At 38.7% G+C, this 21,442-nt stretch overlaps 2 protein-coding genes and 2 pseudogenes across 2 annotated transcripts in view; 2 read left to right on the top strand and 2 right to left on the bottom strand.

The window, feature by feature from the left end:
- Positions 1 to 3,678, top strand: part of LOC138311140 (low-density lipoprotein receptor-related protein 2-like) — a 374,749-nt gene extending 371,071 nt beyond the window's left edge. Inside the window, exon 15 of the mRNA XM_069252607.1 lies at positions 2,866 to 3,678. Coding sequence (XP_069108708.1) covers positions 2,866 to 3,032 — 167 coding nt within the window. The 3' untranslated portion in view covers positions 3,033 to 3,678. The remainder of the gene's footprint in view (positions 1 to 2,865) is intronic.
- Positions 1 to 21,442, top strand: part of LOC138311156 (low-density lipoprotein receptor 2-like) — a 163,508-nt gene that overhangs the window by 1,527 nt on the left and 140,539 nt on the right. The window lies entirely within an intron of this gene.
- Positions 10,108 to 13,400, bottom strand: LOC138311148 (E3 ubiquitin-protein ligase TRIM71-like; annotated as a pseudogene).
- Positions 18,706 to 20,936, bottom strand: LOC138310583 (tripartite motif-containing protein 2-like; annotated as a pseudogene).

The raw sequence follows: 21,442 nt of genomic DNA, 5'->3' as shown, positions 1-21,442 counted from the left end.
CTCAAAGAACTTTTACTAAACTCCAAGTTTTAGTTCCATCAAGGTTTGTAATGTGTGTATTATGTAAAGGACAGATAGTGAACTCTTTCTAATCTTATATAATTTTTGACTGTCTGAAATTATTAGTGTTTTGATATGTTCCTTTCAGAAATATTTATTGGACAGATTCGAGTCGGCGGACGATCTCTGTTGCCCTAGACGGACGGTCGATACCAGAAGACCTTGATAAGGGATGACTTGGTTCATCCTCTGGCTATAATTGTCAACCCTAAACTGGGGTAAGTTAGGATTGATCCTTCAGGAGTTACCTCCCCTTCATACATTATTTGTACATTTCCTACCTTAACCTTCATTATCAACCCTAAACTGGGGTAACTTAGGATTGATCCTTCAGGAGTTACCTTCCCTTCATACATTATTTGTACATTTCCTCCCTTAACCTTCATTGTCAACCCTAAACTGGGGTAAGTTAGCATTGATCATTCAGGAGTTACCTCCCCTTCATACATTATTTGTACATTTTCCTCTATTAACCTTCATTGTCAACCCTAAATTGGGTTAATTAGGGTTAATGTTTCAGGAGTAACCTCCCTTTCATATATTATTTGTACATTTTCCTCTCTTAACCTTTGTCAACCTTTACTTTAGTAAGTACAGATTTAATGCAAAGAAGTTATCTCCCTTACCTTGTCAACTTTTAACTTCAATATTACTTAACACAAAGAAGTTATCTCCCCTTTTCGTATTTACCTGATCTGCTTGTCAACCCTTAACTTCAGTACATTATTACTTTACACAAAGAAGTTATCTCCCCTTTTGGTATTTACCTACTCTGCTTGTCAACCCTTAACTTCAGTACATTATTACTTTACAGAAAGAAGTTATCTCCCCTTGTAGTCTTGTCAGTATTACTAAATTAACACAAATAACTTAACTCCCATAATGAAATAAAAACGGTATAAAGTTAGTATATTAATAATCCGAAATAAAAGGCCAAAATAGATTCAAAGTAAAATAAAAAATCATTTCTATGGAATATATATTCAGCCACTATAGGGCCTTCTTCAGTCCAAAATAACACTAACACAATATGTTCGTCTACATGTTTATTTACATCTATTGTCCACATGTACACAATGTCTTCTTAACTCCCCTTTTGTTCTTTACCTGCTTTCCTTTAACTTCAATATTACTTAACACAAATGAGTTATCTCCCCTTTTTACCTCCTCTACCTTATCAGCATTAACTTGAGGCCATGGTGGCGCAGTGGTTAAGATGTCTCAACATATTACCACAAGCCCTCCACCTCTGGTTCCTAGGCACCTGACAGCTGGTCGGTGTTTTACTCCGGGTACTCCAGCTTTCCTCCACCAACAAACCTGGAATGTCCTAACATGACGGGCTGGCTGTTAATTGGACATTAAACTAATAATGAAACCCAAACCCAAACATTAACTTTTATTATTACTTAATACCACCAACAAAAAGTTATCTCCCCTTTTTCTATACTCATAATTGTTTTATAGTCAGATTTTATAAGAATAAAGATTCAAAATGTGTGAAATCTTGAATTTGGTTTACTCGACAGATTACTGTACTGGACAGATACGGGCAGCACCAGTCCAAAAATAGAATATGCTTGGATGACCGATGAGGAAGGGTCAGTCATGGTCTTCACACGGCTCGGCCAGCCAACTGAGGACTGACCCTTGATGACCACATGGACGACAGACTTTACTGGTGCGACTCCAAGGAAAACCTGATTGAGTCCATCAAGCTGGACGGGTCAGACAGGGTCATCGTCGTCGGGAAAGGTGAGGTCAAAGGTCATTCTGTTGTTGGTATGGTCCTGTGTAAACTAGTAGGTCAAGGTCAGAGGTAAGGTCAATCACTTTGATCCACTTTTCTCAGTTACTGACCCAGGGTCATATTAATTTGATTGTAATATTGAGAAATTTTAAAAATACAATTTTCACACGTGGATCACATTTTTTTTTTTCCAAAACATCACCTGATTGTAGTTTTTGTCCACATATAAGAGGCACTCCTAATTTCTAATGCAAAAATAGTGATTCATAATCCATAAAATAGATTAATGTTTAGGTCCTAGTACAATATTTCATATCAATTTTCAATTGAGAAAAAAAAATTCAACTTAAACAAGATGTTGTATGATCCTTACTACTCAGGTTTATTCCATATCCATGTCTTTTGATCAATCTTTATTTTTGATTGTAAAAAATTTCATTTTAAAATGCCCTCCACTATAGTATAAGTATCTTTGACATCCTTCAGGCCTAGACAATCCCGTCAGTTTGGATGTATTTGGAGACTCACTATACTGGGCTTCCCAACAGATGGGCGCCGTCTGATGAATATGGATAAATTTGGATATGGTGTTAACGTCACCCTACAAACAGGACTCCTACTGCCCTCTAGTGTCAGAATCACGCACCCAAAACGTCACAATTTATCAGGTAAATTACTATAAGGCTAGATTTACAACTGTACAAAATCAATGTCAATATCATAAAATTTCATTTCAATGTACAGGTATGTATAGATACTTACATTTTATCTATATGTGTTTTGAGTTACTTCCCTTTACTAACAAATCAATTACAATATATATATGTGTATATTACTTATACATGTATACTATAATATTTCATTGGAATTATGTAAAGATACTTACATTGTATCTGTATGTGTTTTGTGTGAGCAAGAAGTGTGCAAGTGAATAAGAGTTACTTCCCTGTTTCATTTCAATTATGTCTGACTGTCGGTTTTGACAGGTTACACTGTATTAATACTCGTTAGTTGATGAAAAGTAAAGTATTAAAAGATTGATTTTTCCTCCTCAGGAATGAGAACCCAAATCTGCTGTTTGACTCGTTCCCTACCAAGTCCACTCCAGTCCTCGCGGTACATTTCACTCGGAAGAATTTATTACTGGCCAGCGGATCCCATCAGACTTGAGAGAACCAAGAAGTTCAAGGTCGTTATATACAAAGGTCAAGGTCACCACTAGGATGAAGACTACGAGTCTGTCTGAGTCACGAGACTTTGTTACAAATTATGACGGACCTCGTGTAATGGTCGTACAAGTCTGTCATGTGTAAAGGTCAAAGTCAACACCACTATGAAGGTCAAGGTCAAGTGAAAAACATCCCAAAGGTCAAGGTCGTCCTCAAACTATATGGATATGGAGTACAAGGACAGTAGTGGTGCAAAGTTCAATTTAAGAACTGAAAAGAACTGTCAAGGTTGTCATCAGGCTGCACTAGTATAGAGGTCAAGGCCGATGTAAAACTACTCTGGTATGAAGTTTGATGTTGACAATAAGCTGCACTGGTCCAGAGGTGATAGAGAAGTTTGACAAGAGGAAAATGACTTATTTATCAGGACTGACAGTATTTTCTGTGACTGAAATTTAGAGTTTAGAAGATCTGTTTTGGCTCTATGATACTGTATGAAGATGTCATTTTGATGGATTAGTGTTATTATCTGTTACTGAGGTGTCTAATACAAATAAAATGTCAATCATCAGTCAATGAACGCTGTTTGATAAATCACACTTTTGTATCATTTGGTGTCAGTATCTCATATTTCAGATTTTAACATTGTGTTCAGAAGTATCTAACAGACATTGGATTAAAAATTTTGAAATCCTTCAATTCCTGAGTTGAGTTTTAACCCGTTATCCTGCTAATTGTCTGTTTGTCCATTGGTCAACAATGAACTTCTACATAAATACTTTTAAAACATGGCTGTGATGTCGTCTATTGTTATAGCTTGAGGAGCAAAGTCTACTATTATCACCTACTACTGTGGAATAATTACCTTTTGATGTGAAATAGTTTGTGAACTATTCCACGGGAAAAGGAAACTATTCCACAGTTGAAGGCGAATGTAGTGACTTAGATGAACATAGCTTAGCATGTAATCAGAAATACATCCTCATTCATTAAATCCTCGGAGAGATGGATTAAAGATAAACCCAGGTACTTGTCAACGTTGTTGTGATGTATTTGTAAACTTATTTTCATAATATGGTGTAGTATGGTATTTTGGTATCATGGTAGAATGACCCTAGGGTCAAAATACCATTATGGTGAAATGAACATCCCATGGTAAAGTGAACCCCCCCCCCTTTCTGAAAGTTACAACAACACTTGAAACATGTTTTTTTTTACTCATTTATGATCAACTCGTAATTGGGATTAAGTTAAGACCTATGGCTAGCAGTGGAAGGCATTTTTTTTAGTGGGGGGGGGGGGATGGTCAAAATACCATGGCCATGGTATTTTGACCCCCCCCCCCCTCGCCCTTTCTAAGCTGAAGTCCTGATAGTCATAGTTTTTGCAAATAACAATGCAACACTTAATATTAACTGAAATCGTAATATGTAAGATTTTATTGTATCTTAAAATAGTTAAATGTCAGTTGAAAAGAAAAAACTGGAGTAATGAGATGGGGTCTTTCACCATGGCCATAGTATTGGCCATGGTATTTTGACACCCCCCCCCTCCCCCTCCAAGCTGAAGTCCTGATAGTCATAGTTTTTGTAAACAACACTTAATATTAACTAAAATCATAATATATATGGTTTTATTATATCTTAAGGCAGTTAATAGTCAGTTGAAAAGAAAAAAACTTGAGTAGTGGGGGGTGAGGGTCATTTCACCAAGGCCATATGGTATATTGACACACCCGCCCTAAAAAAAAAAAAAAAACTTACACTGCTATACACTGCTGACCCTGGGGTCAATATACCATGATTCAAAATACCATGCTACACCGGTATACATAACTTTATATGTATACAATATCACTTCATTCCCCAAAATAAATTTCATCAGTTCTTTCACAGCCACTGTATCCATAACCCAGAAAATAATTCACTTGAACAAATCCAAAGAGAGAAGATTAAATCCCATGAGACAAATGCTGAATTTTTTGCCAAAATGAAATTACAGATGCTCGACATGCTACTTTTCCACTTCATATTCCGTAAAAATGGCATCAATCAAACAATTTAATTTACATTCCAACACCTTTCAAGAAGATAATAATTCCCAAGGAATACTTCAAAAAAAGCCAACTCTTTGGCAACATGATTTCACTATTTTGTGTATATATCCAAAACATTGGGGATTGTTTTGTTGTTTTTTTCTTCTAAACTTCGCTCTAAGGCCTGTGCTGCATGGGACAGATTTTTACCGAAATCACTTCAAATTTATATCCTAAAATCATCACTACTGCGTATACAGAGCTACATATTCATGGTCCTTCATGCATGTTGAACTGTGAAAACTAAACTGAGTAAATGTTTCAGTGTGAGTACCATATAGTACCTGTGCATGGATCTTTCAAAAAAAGCATGCAAATCAAGATTCTTGTTCTCCGAGTAAGGTAATGAAATGAATCATGTCTCAAGGTTTAAATAGGTAGTTAGGGTTTACCTGGACTGTGGAATAGTTGAACAATACCCAGTGTAATAGTGGAGAGCACCAGTGACATTCAGTGCCATGTTTTAAGTATGAGAAACACCTCAAACTGTGGAATAGTCAAGATAATGAATAGTTCTCGGCCCTTACAGGCCTGGAACAATTCATTATCTTGACTATTCCACAATTTTCGGTGTTTCTCCTATACAGACTAGGCCAGAATCATCCTTTGGGGCAATGGAACAGAGTTTGTATAAATCTTGGCTGGGGCAGGAGAGACGGGACCCAATAGAGGGAGATTTATAGAGATAATTCTTTAAAATCCTTGAGGAAATAAACAGTACATTATACTTATTACTTTGCTTGACTTAACATTCCAGGTGAGCGATACAGGCCCTCTGGGCCTCCTGTTTAGATCAACAATAAATATTTACAGTTTGCACTGACATGGAATCAATAACCATGCTTTCTAGTAATATCATTATCAGTGTATAATGATAGTACAACACGTGCGGTGATTCTATTGTTACGGAAAAAGTCGCTGGTGTAGCAACTTGGGGTCATGACCTCACTTTTGGAAGGAGCATATGAATGACTCTATTCCGATCAAATTAGTTGACGATGACGGGAGAGAAAAAAATATGGGTATTTTGATGAAAAATATGCAACTGTCGCGAGAATAAATAATATTAATTTGCGTGAAAAACTGTAAATATAAGGAATATATTTTGATTTAGTTGAGGTTATGAGCGTATAATGATAATGGAGCCTATGTATAATTTTATGTAACCCAGCTTCACCGGGGTTACATAATTTACACATGCTCCATTATCATTATACCCTCATAACCTCAACAAAATCAAAATCTATTCCTTAAATAATTTAATTTAAAATGTTACACTCATTTCTATTGGTTAGATCTTTGAGGTTATTTTTCCATAGACCAAAATAATTGTATGTCAAGTGTTGGGCCACTTGTTTTGTCAAGGAAGGTAACTTCCGGACTGATTCCTGAAATCAACATTTAACTGTCACGTGAAGTAAAAGTGTCTTTTCTTCCTACATTATCGGTAAGTGTTGCCTGAATTAACAACATGTAAATTGTAGATATTACGGTTTTCAAATGTGTGATGTAGTATTATGTTCTGTGTCGGATAAGAATTTGGCTGTAAAAGTGGTATTTTGTCAAAGTTTGTTCAAATGAATGACCTTGACCTTCATTCAAGGTCACAGGGGTTAAACAGGCTAAAGATAACAACTTATTATTAAGAACCAATAGGTCTAGACACCTGATATTACCTGGGTCATTCATAGAAATTCTCTCTTTTAATTGTCTTAAGTACACACCATGATTACCTGAGTTAACAGGTGAGTGATTGTGCTCTTGTGTTCATTAAATCAGCTACTTTGGTTCTTATTTGGCTGTAAAAGTGGTATTTTTTCAATCATAGCTGGGCGTTTACTCCGCACGGCATGCCATTATGCCATTCATTATGAAAGTTGTTTATAAACATTTGTTGTAAAACGTCTTCACTTAAACTCTTGTCAATGAGTAGATCAATAGAATCATGTTGTTGTAACATATTCCATTCTAGGTACCTTCAAGTCAAAGTATTTTAGTACCATTTTTACTTGATTCCAAGATGGCAGAGTCTGGAGACAGAATCAGGTTAAAATTCTGTCTGTGTTCAAGTGCAGGAAGAATTGTCATGACACGAGCATCACTCCTTGAATGATCATTATTATTCACCCCTGATCAATTTATTATATAATTCCATCTATTTATTTTTAATACCTCACCTGCTTGTGTTGTCGTGCGACATCCGTCGTTCAGTCTTCGTCTGCATGTTCGTCTGGCGTCAACTTTACCATTAAATAAAAACAACTTCTTCTCCAAAAGTGGGAGACCTTAACCTGAAATTGGGCTTATAGCATCTTGGGATAAAGGGCTACAAAGTTTGTTCAAATGAATGACCTTTGACCTTCATTCAAGGTCACAGGAGTTAAACAGGCTAAAGATAACAACTTCTTATTAAGAACCAATAGGTCTAGACACCTGATATTACCTGGGTCATTCGTAGAAATTCTCTCTTTTAATTGTCTTAAGTATACACCATGATCACCTGAGATAACAGGTGAGTGATTGTGCTCTTGTGTTCATTTATGAGCTATTTTTATTCTTATTTTAGTCCTTTATTTATTTATTCATTCATTTGTCTGTTTTGTCTATATATTATTCTTTTATGCAACTTTGTTTCAATAATTAGTGGTTTAATACTGTATCAAAATGAATGGTAGAGTTGTCTCCCATAAACTTTCTGTAGATCTTTCATGAAGGGCTCATTTATCAGACAGATGATATAGATTTAGAGATGAATTTTGTAATGTTTTTATTTGAGTTGTCTCCCTTGTACTCTCTGTAAGTCTCTGGTGAAGGGCTCATTTATCAGTCAGATGATTTAGATTTATAGATGAATATCAGTGGCGTCGCTAGCATCAAATTAATGTGCACGCAAAGTGTAGTCGGATTGCCGAAGGCGCGAGGAAATCGATGTTTGTGGGGTCCGCGGAAAAAATACAATTTAGAATGGTAGAGAGGAGTTTTACGATGTATTTTTATGATTTTAAAGCGTTCTTAACGTAGTAATTTTGCGAAGAAAAAAATAACACTGAAACGGATTAATTCATATTGCAGATTGAAAATTACCTATATTTAGAAATCATTATTGTAAATGTCGCCGAAGGCGCAATAACCTAAAATTACCTATATTTAGACATTCTAATTGTAAATGTCGCCGAAGGCGCGATAATTTTTGTGTTTTGGGGGGTCCGAAGTCGAACAAGATTTTTTTGAGAATTGATTGATGTGCACACAGTTGCGTTTTTGCGTCAATGGTAGACTGGATTGCCTGCCGTAGTTTTTCTACTCTCCGCAAGGCTTCGCTCCGAAAATACAATAGTATTTATGAGCGCAGCGCTAGCATAGCTGAGAGAATTGGTACTAAGGCAGGTAATCCAGTCTAGCGTCAATGGTAGCTACGCTACTGAATATTGTAATGTTTTTATTTGAGTTGTCTCCCTTGTACTGTCTGTAGGTCTCTGGTGTTTTTATAGCTAGATCATGTAATTAACTAATTTACATTAATATTTGTGTGTGAGTTATGTTTTGATTTATTTTTCTCTTTTTTTGTAATAGATTTGCTTATTAGGTCATCAGAACCTACAGTGCACATCAGGTGGTTTTGTTACCAAACACCTCCATAGAAGTCATCCTGCTTCATCTGTCACCGTGTGCCATGTGCCGCCTACTGTCCGTCATCCATTCACTTTTCATTCAAACGACTTCTTTTCAATAACAGAAAGGCACAAGTTACTGATATTTGGTTACCAAGTTTGTTCAAATTAATGACCTTAACCTTCATTTTAAGGTCACAGGGGTCAAATAGACCAAAACCTTCAGACAACTTCTCGTCTATAATGAAGAGGTCTATATAGAGACCTGATATTAGGCCTGTGCCAGGATGGAATAAAGGATTACCAAGTTTGTTCAAATTAATGACTTTAACCTTCTTTGTTGGTCACAAGGGTCAAATAGGCCAAAATCTTCAGACAACTTCTCGTCAATAATGAAGAGTTCTAGAGACCTAATATTAGGCTGTACATTGCCGTAATTGTCGTTCAAAGAAAAGTTGAGAATGTTTGGCCTTTTTAAATGCTTCAATTGTTTCGATCCAAAGGTTTCTTCCTACTACTGTATACTAATGGTTATGTTGTATTGTACCAGTAGTCAGATGATGGGCCTCCTGTTTTAGATCCAAAGGTTTCTTCCTACTACTGTATACTAATGGTTATGTTGTACTGTACCAGTAGTCAGATGATAGGCCTCCTGTTTTAGATCCAAAGGTTTCTTCCTACTACTGTATACTAATGATTATGTTGTATTGTACCAGTAGTCAGATGATGGGCGTCCTGTTTAGTTTTAATTATACTTAAATATAAGCCTGTCTGTATATTGTGACTGTATTAGCTTGGCTTGGGTCCACCAACCGTAGTCATGTTATAAATTACGTTGACGTAAATAGCACTGTCTCACACTCCTAGTATACTCCTGATTAATCCAAAGGGTTAACTACGTGTCACGTCTGTGATACCTCTTTCCAGATTTGATTTTGTTGATATATGTCTGATGTGTTCTGGGTCCATCTCATCCTGGGTCCATCTCCTCCTGGGTCCATCTCCATCGTCCTGGGTACATCTTGTGCTGGGTTTGTCTTGTTCTGAGTCCATCTCGTCCTGGGTCCATCTCATTCTCAGTTTGTCTGGGGTCAAATAGGCTAAAACGTTTAAATGACTTCATGTGAATAACTAAGAGGCCTAGAGTACTGATATTGGGCCTGTATCATACCAGGGGCTTGCTACCAAATTAGTTCAAGTGAATGACCTTTATGTTCTTTTTAGGTAAAAATCCTGAAATATTTTGGAAAATGTTATTGCCTTAATTGTTAGCTACCTCTGTATAATGTGACTATGTTGCTTTGTCAGATGACGGTGAGGCCCAATGGGCCTCTTGTTTATTTTTTTCTGAACAATGTTTTGTAAATTGATATGTAATGTTTTGGATGGGAAGAGGTTACAATAAACTACTATGACACATGATTGGGATAAATGAAGTTCACACATTTATTAATCTACAGTGAATCCAAATATACACAGTTAATATTTAGTACAGTATAAATCCACATCATACAAATTGTTTACATGCATGTATCTCCAGGTGTATTCACATTTTATAAATACCGACACAAAGTCTCCATCAAGTCTCTACCTAACTACTGTAAACCAACTTTCTTTTGTGGCGATTAAATTTCACGATTTCCATTTCAAAACAAGTTTGTGAAGATAATTATTCACAGATTTAACAATTGAATGATAATTCCTATCAATATAGATGATGTAGATACTAATTCGAAGAGATGAAACTTTTTACTTGGATCGCTTTGTGAAAGTAAACCGCACACGAATGAAAGTAGGTTTACAGTACATATATATATAATTATTACTATGAAAAATCACTATGTACAAAATTTAAAGTTATATGTGCCGTAACTGGGCGAAAATTTTGACATGCTATTTTTTCATCGTTAATCTATTAAAAACCATAAGGTTTGATGAACAAAGCTGTAAAAATCATTCAAATGGCTTCAGATGACTTATAAACGTTAGTTATAACACAGAAATTTTGTACTGTAAAATTGTTGTTTTTATGCCTTAAATATGTTTACATGGAAACATCCCTGCAGAAATCACTTTACAATTACTAATAACATTGTAAAAATGTAACATGAAATTGTAGACCACAAGTTGGCTTCTATTATGGTCTGACCGTATATGTACTCATTTTACTTCACTATTGATGTAAAACGATTTTTGGCAGTAACGATTTTTGGCAGTACTGCCAAAAATCATTTTCAGCTCTTATTTGTACATGTAAAAATAAAACCTATGCATTGAAAGTACTGTACTAAAAAGATGGTAATTTTTGGAGATTAATAACATATTAAAAGCTCATCTTGATTCGTGAGTATGAAAAATACGGCACATATAACTTTAAAGTAAAATATTTGAAACCAATATATACAATCAAACCTGTCTATAAAGACAACCCAAGGGTCAAACTTATGTATAAAGACTAAAGAACGCCCAAGGGTCAAACCTGTCTATAAAGACTACCCAAGGATCAAACCTGTCTATAAAGACCACCTAAGTGTCAAATCTGTCTATAAATATCACACCCTGCTGTACTGTAGTAGTTTTATCACATCTTGTAGTAGTGTAACATCTTTATTACATTACCCCCAAGGCATGTCCACAGTAAATCATCTCTACCCACACCTACAGCCCATACCCAGTCTCTGTCTGTGTGTAGGATCCTGAGTCCTTTACCATCTTTATTCACTAGGACAACATTTTTATTGTTTTGGTCCCCTATGATGAGGCTCCCCTGACTATCATACACTATACCCCAGGGGTTAAATTGTTCACCTCCTGTTTGTGGTGATTGTTTACATGTACTGGGGATGTCACCTCTGTATACAAACAGTTTCTGGAAGTCAGTATCCATGACAACAACATGTCTGTTTCCATCACCACCATCATGTTCATAACTGTGATCAATCACTGCGACATTGTTAGTGACAGGACACTCTGTGATCCTGTGTGGTGTACACACTAATGGTTTCCCAGTCCCTGCTGCCATTGTAGTGAGTACCATCTGACCTTGTGTGGTATATTTGGAGACGTTTCCTGACATGCCCACAATGACATGGTTCTTTGCTGTAATACATATGCTGTAAGGACATGTTTTAGTTGTGAATTGTTGAGTTAACTGTCCTGATACCAGCTCCAGGATGTTGTTTTGTGTATCACAGGCCCACAATCTGTGTGTTGTTGGTGATAGACTGATGTCAGTGATGTAAGCCTTGTGTGTGACCTTCTGTATCACTGTGCCCTTCCTGTCCAGGAGAGTTAATGTGTAGTAGTTATTGGTCCAGGCCTGGTCATCAGTGGTAGGACATATAGAATCAATGTAACATGGAGACTTCCACTCCTCCACCACCTTGGTCTCTGTCAGTAGTGTTTTCCTGGCCACTGCTTTCTTACCTTTATCCTCTGACTGTTGTTGTGATGAGGGTTGTTGCTGACCGTCTGATGATGATATACTGACCGTTTCTGGTCAGTGGATGTATGACCTTCACCTGAGGTGGTGACTTTGCCTAAGGCTTGTACCAGGTGACCTTTAGGAGTATTGTTTGGGTTGAAGCTGACTGTATCTAAAATAGGTTTGACAGGGATATGTATTTGGGAATCTATTTCGCATTTTGTGTCATATATTTCTATGTGAGAGCCCTGCTGAAGTGTTGTCTTACATTTCTGTATTTGGTGTTTAAGTTGTTTGTTCAACATTTCAAGTTCTTGTTTGTATTTCTGGATAATTTTGATGTTGTCATCTTTCATGTGTTGATAAAGTGAAAGTGTCTCTTCTCTAAGCTTATCAAGGTCTTGTTTTAATTTTTCCGTTTGCATTTTCAATTCATGTGCTAATTTATCAAATATGTTGTCGTTGTCTTTGAGGAGTGTATCAGTAGAGGTGATGTATTTCCCAATCTGTACCAGATCATTTTCTTCGGTTTTGTCAATAAAGTTTCTTATGTCTTGTTTCTTCTGAGAAGTGACTTCACTAAGCTCACACATTGGATGAGCTTTATGAATAGTTGTAATACATTTTAAACAAATTAGTTCTTGACATGTTTCACAATAAATATCTAGTTGTTTCCCCTTGTGATGGTTACAGGTTGTCTGTCCTTCCGTACGAACTGGTATGTTTGCTGTTGCCATTTTGATGAAGATGAGCTATTTGTTGAATTTCTGAAAAATTGAATATATATACTGGATCAATGCAATGTTTAACATAACTAGTTGAATAAGAGTTTTATTTGATGTTATTTATTGCTCTTTGTTCTATTCAGTTCTATGTGTGTAGTCATACAGTTTTTAAATATTGACTGACCTCAATGTTTTTAAAAAACAAGAAAATAATTACCCGATAATCACTGCATTCACTGATGACACACACAGGGTACCTGGGATTAAATCAAGTTGATCTTCCCTGGAATATAAATGATATGTTTAATGTTGTTCAAATTTCTCTTCCTCCGAAATTCACAGCCAATCATGAATTTACTTCCTTCTTCTCATAATAGCAGATTTGCCATTTTCAGTTTCTGATGAAAATATCTGTTTCAGGTAAAATTCAATCTTGGTTATATACAAAATAGAGGATTAAATGAAATCATATGTGTCCACACAGAATAACATACTAATCCTTTTGTCCACGTCTACCCAGAGAAAATGTCTGTCTATTGAGGCCTGGCGATATATAATTACTTCCTTGTCTGGTTTAACAGACGCACAGTTGTAAAGCAGACATAGATTGTGTAGTAGGTCAATTTGGGTCATGATTACAAACCGTGGTATTTAAATACCTACAGTTCACCTGGGGTGTATTGTCTGTTGGGTATGTGTATTGGGTAATAAGTCACACCTGTACTGTACATGAACGTAGAGAAATACACAGTCATGTCTTATTTGATATTTATAGATTAATATTCTTATAACTCTTTAGAAATTGATATATTGTAATATACATGTATCGGTAATTGTATGTAGAAAATTTGGTAAGTTATAAAAAATGTAAATAAATAAACGTAAAGAATACACAATACTGGTGTTGAACTTTTCCTGACAGACTTATACAACAAATCATGAGGTCCGTCATAATTCTTAACAAAGTCTTGTGGTGTCATGTCATTTTTCATTTTTCTTTGACTTTTGAAACAGCAGTCAAACCTGTCTATAAAGACAAGCCAAGGATGAAAAGAAAAATTGTCTGGATATACGAGTGGTTCTTTTAATAGAGTTGAACTTGACCATTTGGGACCCTAAGAGAGTGGTCAGTATACAGAGGTAGTCTTCATACAGAGGTGGTCATTATACAGAGGTGGTCTTTATACAGAGGTGGTCTTTATACAGAGGTGGTCTGTATACAGAGGTGGTCGCTAAGGCAGGTTTTACACTATCATAATATACCGTATAGAGACATTTTGAGAAATTATAATATCTATTTGGTCTATGCATCTTTACCCTCATATTCAATATCTTTTCTAACAAGATGAAGGAGCCGCGGTGGCCGAGTGGTTAAGATGCCTCAAGCCACAAGCCCTCCAGCTCTGGGTCACGAGTTTGAATCCCATGCGGGGCAGTTACCAGGTACTGACAGCTGGTCGGTGGTTTTTCTCCAGGTACTCCGGCTTTCCTCCACCAATAAACCTGGCACGTCCTTACATAACCCTGGCTGTTACTACTTGTATATAGTTGCTTATATTTGTGGGGGTTTTAATTTCGCTAAATTTGCAGATCCTGGTCCATCTGGTCCTGTGTCCATCTGTTTCTTTGTCCGTCTGGTCATGGGTTTTCTGGTCCTGTGTCCATTTGTTCCTTTGTCAGTCAGGTCCTGGGTCTATCTGGTCCTGGGGCCGTCTGGTCCTGGGTCTTATGATCCTGGTTCTTTTGATCCTGGTTCATCTGGTCCTGGGTCTGTTTTGTCCTGGACCATCTTATCCTGGTCCATCTGGTCCTGGGGCCGTCAGGTCCTGGTCCATCTGGTCCTGGGGCTGTATGGTCCTGGGTCGTCTGATCCTGGATACATCTGGTCCTGGATACATCTGGTCCTGGGTTGTCTGGTCCAGGTCCATCTGCATGGTCCTTGTTCTGCCTGGTCCTGGTCCATCTGGTCCTGGTTCCATCTGGTCCTGGTTCCATCTGGTCCTGGTCCATCTGGTCCTGGTTCCATCTGGTCCTGGTTCATCTGGTCCTGGTCCATCTGCATTGTCCTGGTTCCGCCTGGTCCTGGTTCCATCTGGTCCTGGTCCATCTGCATTGTCCTGGTTCCGCCTGGTCCTGGTTCCGCCTGGTCCTGGTTCCATCTGGTCCTGGTCCATCTGGTCCTGGTTCCATCTGGTCCTGGTTCCGCCTGGTCCTGGTCCATCTGGTCCTGGTTACATCTGGTCCTGGTCCATCTGGTCCTGGTTCCATCTGGTCCTGGTCCATCTGGTCCTGGTTCCATCTGGTCCTGGTCCATCTGGTCCTGGTTCCATCTGGTCCTGGTTCCATCTGGTCCTGGTTCCATCTGGTCCTGGTCCATCTGGTCCTGGTCCATCTGGTCCTGGTTCCATCTGGTCCTGGTCCATCTGGTCCTGGTTACATCTGGTCCTGGTCCATCTGGTCCTGGTTTCATCTGGTCCTGGTTCCATCTGGTCCTGGTCCATCTGGTCCTAGTTCCATCTGGTCCTCGGTCCATCTGGTCCTGGTTCCATCTTGTCCTGGTCCATCTGGTCCTGGTCCATCTGGTCCTCGGTCCATCTGGTCCTGGTTACATCTGGTCCTGGTCCATCTGGTCCTGGTTCCATCTGGTCCTGGTTCATCTGGTCCTGTTTCCATCTGGTCCTCTGTCCGTTTTGTCCTGGTTCCATCTGGTCCTGGTCCATCTTGTCCTCGGTCCATTTGGTCCTGGTTCCATCTGGTCCTGGTCCATCTGGTCCTCGGTCCATCTGGTCCTGGTTCCATCTGGTCCTGGTCCATCTGGTCCTCGGTCCATCTGGTCCTGGTTCCATCTGGTCCTGGTCCATCTGGTCCTCGGTCCATCTGGTCCTGGTTCCATCTGGTCCTGGTTCCATCTGGTCCTGGTCCATCTGGTCCTGGTCCATCTGGTCCTGGTTCCATCTGTCTGGGTCCTGGTTCCGCCTGCTCCTGGTCCATCTGGTCCTGGTTCATCTGGTCCTGGTTTATCTGGTCCTGGTTCATCTGGTCCTGGTTCCGCCTGCTCCTGGTTCCGCCTGCTCCTGGTTCCGCCTGCTCCTGGTCCATCTGGTCCTGGTTCCGCCTGCTCCTGGTCCATCTTGTCCTGGTTCATCTGGTCCTGGTTCAGCCTGCTCCTGGTCCATCTGGTCCTGGTCCATCTGGTCCTGGTTCATCTGGTCCTGTTTCCGCCTGCTCCTGGTCCATCTGGTCCTGGTTCCATCTGGTCCTGGTCCATCTGGTCCTCGGTCCATTTGGTCCTGGTTCCATCTGGTCCTGGTCCATCTGGTCCTGGTCCATCTGGTCCTGGTTCCATCTGGTCCTGGTCCATCTGGTCCTGGTTACATCTGGTCCTGGTCCATCTGGTCCTGGTTTCATCTGGTCCTGGTTCCATCTGGTCCTGGTCCATCTGGTCCTAGTTCCATCTGGTCCTCGGTCCATCTGGTCCTGGTTCCATCTTGTCCTGGTCCATCTGGTCCTGGTCCATCTGGTCCTCGGTCCATCTGGTCCTGGCTACATCTGGTCCTGGTCCATCTGGTCCTGGTTCCATCTGGTCCTGGTTCATCTGGTCCTGTTTCCATCTGGTCCTCTGTCCGTTTTGTCCTGGTTCCATCTGGTCCTGGTCCATCTTGTCCTCGGTCCATTTGGTCCTGGTTCCATCTGGTCCTGGTCCATCTGGTCCTCGGTCCATTTGGTCCTGGTTCCATCTGGTCCTGGTCCATCTGGTCCTCGGTCCATCTGGTCCTGGTTCCATCTGGTCCTGGTCCATCTGGTCCTCGGTCCATCTGGTCCTGGTTCCATCTGGTCCTGGTTCCATCTGGTCCTGGTCCATCTGGTCCTCGGTCCATCTGGTCCTGGTTCCATCTGGTCCTGGTTCCGCCTGCTCCTGGTCCATCTGGTCCTGGTTCATCTGGTCCTGGTTTATCTGGTCCTGGTTCATCTGGTCCTGGTTCCGCCTGCTCCTGGTTCCGCCTGCTCCTGGTCCATCTGGTCCTGGTTCCGCCTGCTCCTGGTCCATCTGGTCCTGGTTCATCTGGTCCTGTTTCAGCCTGCTCCTGGTCCATCTGGTCCTGGTCCATCTGGTCCTGGTTCATCTGGTCCTGTTTCCGCCTGCTCCTGGTCCATCTGGTCCTGGTTCCATCTGGTCCTGGTCCATCTGGTCCTGGTCCATCTGGTCCTGGTTCCGCCTGCTCCTGGTCCATCTGGTCCTGGTTCATCTGGTCCTCGGTCTATCCATTCCTGTCTTTAGAAATACCGTTTCGACCAAATAAGCGCCCATGTCCCTATAAGCGCCCCTCATCATTTTTGAGGCCTCGATTTCAATTGCCAGTCTTAAATAAAGACCAAAACTACATAAAACTGTATAGATTTGCAATAAATTTGTCTTATACTATTTTTTTTCTTCAAATTTTTCACCGCCCTTGGCGCTTATTGGGTGGAATACAGTACTTTGATTCATAATTTGTAAGTAATCAAAGGATAACCAAAGATCAGTCAGAATTTACATTCTGATTATAATTTTTATTATGTAATACACAATTTCTCAAAGATAGTAGCTATAGACATTTATATACAATGTATCCTGTCTCTGTATCATGAACTGTTACTGTTGGCAATTATTTACATTTATAATTGAAAATTAATTATGATATTTTAGAAGTAGACACTAAAAAAATTGGAAAATAAAAAAAATGGCAATTATGTCTGAAGGTATGTTTACATTATAGTGCTCCAATGGATTAAATCATTGTCTAAATAAATAAATAATGTAAAGATACACTGTAAGTATTAAACTGTCTTGTGTGCATTATTCCTGTAAAGCTCTGGCATCTATATAGACCATAGATTTCCTAAAAAAGATAGTTTAATGCTTAAAAATCCGAGAGATCCAAATGTAAACTAAAAAATATGGCGGAAGATATGCTGAATTTGGTTACATAGAAATGTACAATGTGGATTACTAAGTAAAATAGGATAAATTATGGTAAATAATGGGAAAAGGTTGTGAACTGGTACTCCCTGTGTTTATATCTTGGAAACAATAATCACAAGTTACTAAAGCCTTAGAGCTCAATGTTTTGATTCACAGCTATTACAGAATGAATAACACATATTCCAGGGTAATAAAATCATTAATACCTTTGTATGAACAATGTATTCAAGTTATAAATGGGGCGAAACTTTTGACATGTTATTTTTTTCTTCAGTAATCTGTAATAGAAAACCAGATTTCATGAATAAAGCTGTGAAAATCATTTGAATAGACAAACAAACATGTATGATGCTTTGTAAACATTAGTTACACCACTGAATTTATCCACTGTAAAATCTAGCTGTTATGTCTTATGTATGTTTAGATGGAAATATACATGTAGAAATCACTTTACGGTAGAAGTTTTATCACAGCTATCACACCCTACTGTACTGTAGTAGTTTTATCACAGTTATCACCCTGCTGTACTGTAGTAGTTTTATCATAGCTATCACACGCTGCTGTACTGTATAGTTTTGTACAGCTAACCCTGCTGTACTGTAGTAGTTTTATCACAGCTATACACCCTGCTGTACTGTAGTAGTTTTATCACAGCTATCACACCCTGCTGTACTGTAGTAGTTTTATCACAGCTATCACACCCTGCTGTACTGTAGTAGTTTTATCACAGCTATCACACCCTGCTGTACTGTAGTAGTTTTATCACAGCTATCACACCCTGCTGTACTGTAGTAGTTTTATCACAGCTATCACACCCTGCTGTACTGTAGTAGTTTTATCATCACACCTTGTAGTACTGTAACATCTTAGTACACATCTTCACATACCCCCATTGTATGTCCACAGTAAATCATCTCTACCCACACCTACAGCCACTACCCTGCTCTGTCTGTGTGTAGGATCCTGAGTCCTTTACCATCTTTACTCAATAGAACAACATTTTTATTGTTTTCATCCCCTATGATGAGGCTCCCCTGACTATCATACACTATACCACAGGGGTAAAATGGTTTACCTCCTGTTTGTGGTGATTGTTTACATGTACTGGGGATGTCACCTCTGTATACAAACAGTTGCTGGAAGTCAGTATCCATGACAACAACATGTTTGTTTCCATCACCACCATCATCTTTATAACTGTGATCAATCACTGCGACATTGTTAGTGACAGGACACTCTGTGATCCTGTATGGTGAACACACTAATGGTTTCCCAGTCCCTGCTGCCATTGTAGTGAGTACCATCTGACCTTGTGTGGTATATTTGGAGACGTTTCCTGACATGCCCACAATGACATGGTTCTTTGCTGTAATACATATGCTGTAAGGACGTGTTTTAGTTGTGAATTGTTGAGTTAACTGTCCTGATACCAGCTCCAGGATGTTGTTTTGTATATCACAGGCCCACAATCTGTGTGTTGTTGGTGATAGACTGATGTCATTGATCTAAGCCTTGTGTGTGACCTTCTGTATCACTGTGCCCTTCCTGTCCAGGAGAGTTAATGTGTTACTGTAGGTCCTGGTCCAGGCCTGGTCATCAGTGGTAGGACATATAGAACGAATGCCACATGGAGACTTCCACTCCTCCACCACCTTGGTCTCTGTCAGTAGTGTTTTCCTGGCCACTGCTTTCTTACCTTTATCCTCTGACTGTTGTTGTGAATGAGGGTTGTTGCTGACCGTCTGATAATGATACTGACCATTTCTGGTCAGTGGATGTATGACTTTGGCCTGAGGTGGTGACTTTTCCTAAGGCTTGTACCAGGTGACCTTTAGGAGTATTGTTTGGAGTGAAGCTGACTGTATCTAAAATAGGTTTGACAGGGATATGTATTCGGGAATCTATTTCGCATTTTGTGTCGTATATTTCTATGTGAGAGCCCTGCTGAAGTGTTTTCTTACATTTCTGTATTTGGTGTTTAAGTTGTTTGTTCAATGATTCTAGTTCTTGTTTGTATTTCTGTATGAGTTTGATGTTGTCATCTTTAAGTTTTTGATAAAGTGAGAGTGTCTCTTCTCTAAGGTTGTCAAGGTCTTGTTTTAATTTTTCTGTTTGCATCTTCAATTGTTGGGATAATTTATCAAATATGCTGTCGTTGTCTTTGAGTAGTGTATCAGTAGAGGTGATGTATTTCCCAATCTGTACCAGATCATTTTGTTCTGTTTTCTCAATAAAGTTTCTGATGTCTTGTTTCTTCTGAGAAGTGACTTCACTAAGATCACACATTGGATGAGCTTTATGAATAGTTGTAATACATTTTAAACAAATTAGTTCTTGACACTTTTCACAATACATATCTAGTTGTCTCCCCTTGTGATGGTTACAGGTTGTCTGTCCTTCCGTACGAACTGGTATGTTTGCTGTTGCCATTTTGATGAAGATGAGCTATTAGTTGTTGAATTTCTGAAAAATTGAATATATATACTGGATCAATTCAATGTTTAACATAACCAGTTGAATAAGAGTTTTATTGGATGTTGTTAATTGCTCATTGTCCTATTCAGTTCTATGTGTGTACATACAGTTTTTAAATATTGATTGACCTCAATGTTTTTAAAAAACAAGAAAATAATTACCCGATAATCACTGCATTCACTGATGACACACACAGGGTACCTGGGATTAAATCAAGTTGATCTTCCCTGGAATATAAATGATATGTTTAATGTTGTTCAAATTTCTCTTCCTCCGAAATTCACAGCCAATCATGAATTTACTTCCTTCTTCTCATAATAGCAGATTTGCCATTTTCAGTTTCTGATGAAAATATCTGTTTCAGGTAAAATTCAATCTTGGTTATATACAAAATAGAGCATTAAATGAAATCATATGTGTCCACACAGAATAACATACTAATCCTTTTGTCCACGTCTACCCAGAGAAAATGTCTGTCTATTGAGGCCTGGCGATATATAATTACTTCCTTGTCTGGTTTAACAGACGCACAGTTGTAAAGCAGACATAGATTGTGTAGATTTGGTCAATTTGGGTCATGATTACAAACCGTGGTATTTAAATACCTACAGTTCATCTGGGGTGTATTGTCTGTTGGGTATGTGTATTGCGTAATACCGTATTTTCCGGAGTATAAGCCACAACTTTTTTCCCTGAAAATCGGTAGTGCGGCATATACACCAGTGGACGAAAAACCAAAGCTGACGATGTTTTTGCATTATTACGTCGTGATTCACATGTGAAAATCGTTAGTTTTACTTGCCAGTTTTGTTAAGTTATACATCGACAAAATCACTGTAAAAGTGTTTAAAAGATAAAATATGCAATGAAAATATATTAAAGATGAAAATAATTACGTAACAGATGCATGTTCATTCGTAAAATTGTTTAATTCACGGAAAATCGGCCGACTGACGTGGTTGTTTCCAGTCACAACAAAATGGCGGACTGATTTCACTATCGATTTGCTGCAGGATTGTTAGCAAGAAAATAATAACTAAAACGTCAAAAATCATCAAATATCAAACAATAAGTTAAATATATTATTTAAATATCATGTGTGTACAAAAAATGTCCGCACACAGCAAGAAACGTTCTTCTGAATGACTGCTAACTTGCACACTTGTTACA

Source organism: Argopecten irradians, chromosome 16 (assembly GCF_041381155.1).
Source record: "Argopecten irradians isolate NY chromosome 16, Ai_NY, whole genome shotgun sequence".
In the NCBI taxonomy this organism is placed as follows: domain Eukaryota; kingdom Metazoa; phylum Mollusca; class Bivalvia; order Pectinida; family Pectinidae; genus Argopecten; species Argopecten irradians.
This window is presented reverse-complemented; position numbering and strand designations above follow the sequence as displayed.